The sequence below is a fragment of the Penaeus monodon genome, chromosome 10 (assembly GCF_015228065.2).
Source record: "Penaeus monodon isolate SGIC_2016 chromosome 10, NSTDA_Pmon_1, whole genome shotgun sequence".
NCBI lineage: Eukaryota > Metazoa > Arthropoda > Malacostraca > Decapoda > Penaeidae > Penaeus > Penaeus monodon.
The window spans coordinates 52023955-52028954 of NC_051395.1; the positions used below are offsets into that span (position 1 = coordinate 52023955).

General features: G+C 38.6%; 1 protein-coding gene across 1 annotated transcript; it reads right to left on the reverse strand.

Annotated features, from left to right (window-relative positions):
* Positions 1–3008: 3008 nt before the first annotated feature.
* LOC119577703 lies at positions 3009–3359 on the reverse strand. The gene has a single exon (XM_037925258.1). It carries the CDS (start codon positions 3357–3359, stop codon positions 3009–3011), a length of 351 nt encoding a protein of 116 aa, XP_037781186.1.
* Positions 3360–5000: the final 1641 nt, after the last annotated feature.

The following is a 5000-nucleotide window of genomic DNA, read 5'->3' on the forward strand; positions in this document are numbered from 1 at the left end:
TTGGCCTTGTCTTGTTTTTCGTTGTGTTCGAGGCCAGTGCTCACACACGCCCATCCTTTTGAGCCGCGAAACCAGTTTTATTCAAAATATCACCCTTAAAGTTCGAAGTTTGTCATTGGCTTTACAAGCATTGTCATTATAGATTATTACACAGATAACTATAATAAATTTGACAATTCTTCCTTTTTTCATGATAATTCTTGCCTTTTAACAGTTATTCATGCTCCTTTTTTACATTAGTTTGCTATCCTCTTTCGTGATAACTCCTTTCCTTCTTTCACAATCATTCTCTCTCTTTCACAATTATTCCTTATCTTTTTTCACAATCATCCAATCTCCTTCAAAATATGTCTCCCTTTCTTTCACTGTTATTATTGCTCTTCTTTCACAATTATTCTTTCTCTCTCCTGATCCTTCTCCTTCACAATTCTTCCTTCTCTTTTATAACTGCCTTCCCTTCTTTCACAACTCTAACCTTCCATCTCTTCACAACTTCCTTCATTTTCAGACTGACTCCTTTTTCGCCACCAGTCCTCCCATTCTTTCACAAACTGTCTTTCCTTCTCTCAAAACTATTCTTTTGCGAACTTCTTTCCTGTATTACATCATTCATTTCCTTTTTTGCTGTTTTCCTCCGTAAATTCAACTACATCTCACACCGATCATTCTCCATTTTCGTCGCATATTTGTTTACCTTTTAATTAGCTTGTTTCCGTGCCTTTACGTTAGTGGAGGTTAATAAAAACAAATAAAAAAGATGGCCTTCTCATCCTTCTATCAAGGGTGTAGGTGCAAGTGTGAATAAGTATGAATATGTGGTATAAATATTTTCCAAACTCCGAGACGGAAACTGTCGAGAAAAATGTAAATATATGTTGAATAATCAATAAAAATAATTGGCAACTATTATTATACGAATGTTAAACAAACACATGCGAGTGATGTAGCCAATTCTGTGTTGTTTTTTCTGTTCTTTCCTTCTTATTCTTGCTCACCTGTTCAGCATTGAGTCTTCACATTATTGTGGGAATACGAAGCGTTCCGTATAGTCGTATCTCCAGCGTCACTTCATGTTATGAGTTGGGGAGGGTGACGGGTAAATTTGCCCTGAAAAAAATATTTTTTGCCCTGCAAATCACGAAAAAGAAAATGCTCACTAGCTCTTTATAAGTAGCCCGGAATGGACCATCAACCAGTATTATATATCGTATTATTGGTAGAAAATTATAATTCATAACTACCAGAGAATTTGCCCTGCAGAACTAGATTTTGCCTTGCAAAAAGAGGCTTTTTTAAGAGTTGGGATGTGAACCTCCCCATACCCCCCTTAAGTGACGCCCCTGCGTGTCTCTTACCCCCACTCTATTCGTCCTGCCTTTTCCTCTTTCCCCGTGCACCCATGCCTCTCACAGGAAGTTGAATAGTAGTTTCCGGAAATCTAGACCATGAGTCCAAGCTTTAAGGAACGCTCATTGTGGAAACAGGTTTTGCAGCTTCAAGCCACAACAAACCGACAAGTGTAGCATGACAAGCGCTCCGTGGAAGATTTGAACAGAGAGATCATGCAATGCATCGTGGAATAGACCGTCCAAGTAATTTGTCAAATAATTTTGCATGGTTAGTCTTGTCGAATGCCTTACGGACCACCAGTTGCAATCTAAGTGTTAGTATATATTGTAGTGCATAGATATATACCTCTATAGACTGAAGTTAGGAACCAAAACGAGTCTCCGTTGTTACTAGGCATTCTCTAAGATTAATTTGAATTAATTGGAGATTGCAATGCCAATTGTACTTGATCTGTATCTTTCATTAAGAGATCCATCTTTAAGTTTATTTCATAACAAATGTAGCAGAACATACATTATCATATCTGAACATAACCGTAAATTGGGCAGCCGTCAAAGAACAAAGGCAACATTTAGGAACCCTTCTGGCGAAAATCTATAGGTTTCCGATGGGATCTGATTCCCTACAGTTTTTTTTTTTTTTTTTTTATTGTAAGACTTTTTGCTAACTGTTCATCTTCACTGGCAGATATAAATGAACTGACAAACGACACGTCTCGCTCCTTTAGCAAGTCAGCATGTGCAATGCCAAGGCCAACTGAGCTGAATTACTCACAAAACTTTTGTTTATACATATTTGTTATCTCTCGCTCCCCCACACCTCTGTCAACTTCACTTGTTAATAAAGTACTTATATGAGGCGTAAGTTGCCTTACATCATACCAGAATCCCGTCACCTGCTCATCAGTTACAGTCAGTAAAAATAACAATAGTATTCTCACTTTACCTTTTTCAACAGAACTTCGGTTACAGATGCAGTGACGCATCAGAAACATCAGATATGAAAATACGATATGCACCTTTCGACTTTTTAGCCCTAAATTTGTAAAAAGTCATAAAAGGATCACCCCGACGTTGGAGAAAAACGATGAAACGTATCGAGGTTGTGAGCTATACAAATCACTCAGTTTTTCGATTCACCATCACTCACTTGACCCAACAAAAAGTGCTTAATGAAGCATTGCTGACCAGAGGACATTACTCTTCAACTTTTGTAGCTTTATCATGATTTTTTTTCTAATTAACAAATTGATTAAGCCAAATAAGGCGTATAGAGTAAAGAAAAGTATTTTTTCCAGTGAAAGTGCGACTGATGAAATTAACATTTCTACCAGACCGAATCTCTCCATGGCATGTCAGGCATTCTAATCGTAGACATTTAATCAAATAGAATAATTCACTAGAATTTTCTTGTCTCGCAAAGTTCATTATGGCAATAAAAATGTAATAAATCTCAACTTTTATTTTCAGTGTATGCTCCACAGTTCATGGCTTCATGTCAAAACAGTTCGTCTGCGAGATGAGGGAACAGATCTCTGACCGTTTGTAGAAATTCCTGGAGAAAGATGGATTACTCTGCCCTTCAGAAGGACACAACAACAGGCCTACACTATCACACGCGCGCGCGCACCTTGATAGTTCCAATACATCTATCATTATCTATCGCATTATATCATTACTAATCCTGTCAATTCTCTCAACTACACCCACCCACATGAACATACACATTTCTGCCACATGAAGTCTCTCCTGGTTCTTTTTTATCGGCCACGCCTCTGCCCCGCACACCATTGCTGGTCTCACCGCCGTCCTGTATAACGTTCCCTTCATTCTCACACTAATTGTGTTTTCACACAAAACTCCTGACACATTTTTCCAGTTTCTCCAGCCTGACTGTATCCTATGACTTATTTCTTGGTCCATTGCCCCATCTAATGACTTATGAAAGCCAAAGTATTTGGAGGTCCTTTTCATTTTTTTCGTCCACCAGCAGGACATCCTCACCTGCATCCTCCGCATTTAACACCATATGTTCCGTTTTCTTTCTAATCTTAAGCCCCTCTCCTCCATCTCTCCAGCTTCTGCTCAATTCCTTTCCCAGTGGTGTCTATCAGGACTATATCGTCTGTAAATAGCATATCCCATGGAGCTGGTTGTACTATTTCCGGCTTGAGTACATCCATATGTACTCATGATATTTATGGGCTCAGAAGCCCAACCTTGACGAAGCGCAACTTAAACAGTGAACTACTCTGTCCTACATATACAAGTCCTAATCCGTGTTCTTGCATCCTCGTACATATTTTTACTACGTATTTTTCTGATATTTAATTTTCTCTCATACACCTCCACAAATCTTCTCTCGGCACTTTATCATATGCTTGTTCTAAATCTTTTAAATATGAAATGTAGTTCTCTCTGTTACTTCTCCATCATATGCCTTAAATTAAAGATTGGACCCGTTGTTCCCCTGCCCGGAATAAATCCAAGTTGTTCACCAATCTCCCGTTTCACATCTTAGCCTCTTTTCAATTATTCCTTCCAAAACATTAATTGTATGTAGCATTAAATTAATTCCCCGATAGTTCCAACAATTCTGGATAACACCTTTGTCTTTGCATAGTGGTACAACCGCACTCTCCCTCCTCGAATCTGGCATTTTTTCTTGATTGTAAATCTTCCTCCTCAACTCCCATACTACATTCATTCCCTTTTCGCCCGAACTGCCGTTATTTCATCAGGGCCGTTACCTTCCCATTCTTCATCTTCCTCATCGCCTCTTTAACTTCATGTCTGTTTATCTCTGGTGCTTGTCGCTCAGTTGGTGTTCCTTCCCCGAAAACTCTTCTTTTATTTTCTTCGTTCACTTGTTGCTGAAAAATTTTGTTTCCACCTCTTCTTAATATCTTTATCCCCACTGCACTTTTTATTTGTTTGATGTAAGTCCATTGTCGCTCTATTCTGCCTTTTTGCCAACCCTTCAATCTTCTTCTCTAGTCCCAATGTTTCCAATTCTTCGTAAATTTTACATAACATTCCTACCTTTGCTGGTGACACTGCTCTCTTCGCCTCTTTATTAGATATTTTTGCTCTTTCTTTGACATCTTCTCTAACTGATGTTTCAACTCTTTTCTTTGCTTCTTTCTTATTCTTTATTTTTTCCTGCATTTCATCATTCCACCACCATGTTTCTTTTCTCAAGGGCGGTCCTTTACCAGATGTTTTATACCATCTTTAGACTTTAATTCACGCATTACCTTTGCTTTAAACTATGCCGTCAGTGTTGTATCGTTTAACTTCCATATTATACCTGGACTCTGTTCTTTTCCTCTCTCGACACTTCTGAACTCAAAGTCTGCTACAAAAAGCCAATGCTGATCTGACACATAGTCTTCTTTTATCACCTCACATTATTATAACATTTGGGTCGTAACCCTGTACGGGTAATTGTAAGTGCGAGCGTTTAAATCTTGTTCGCGTTCTAGGCATGACCATTCCGTCTTCTGTCTGAAGTATAAGTATAAGATAGATAAGTTCAAATCGGTTTTATAAAAGCTGAAGCATTGCCAGACTGATCACTCCATACTCACATTCAGAATGGGTACATGCGCTCTTTGCCACCATCTTGGGTTGCTGTAAATCCACAAAAAG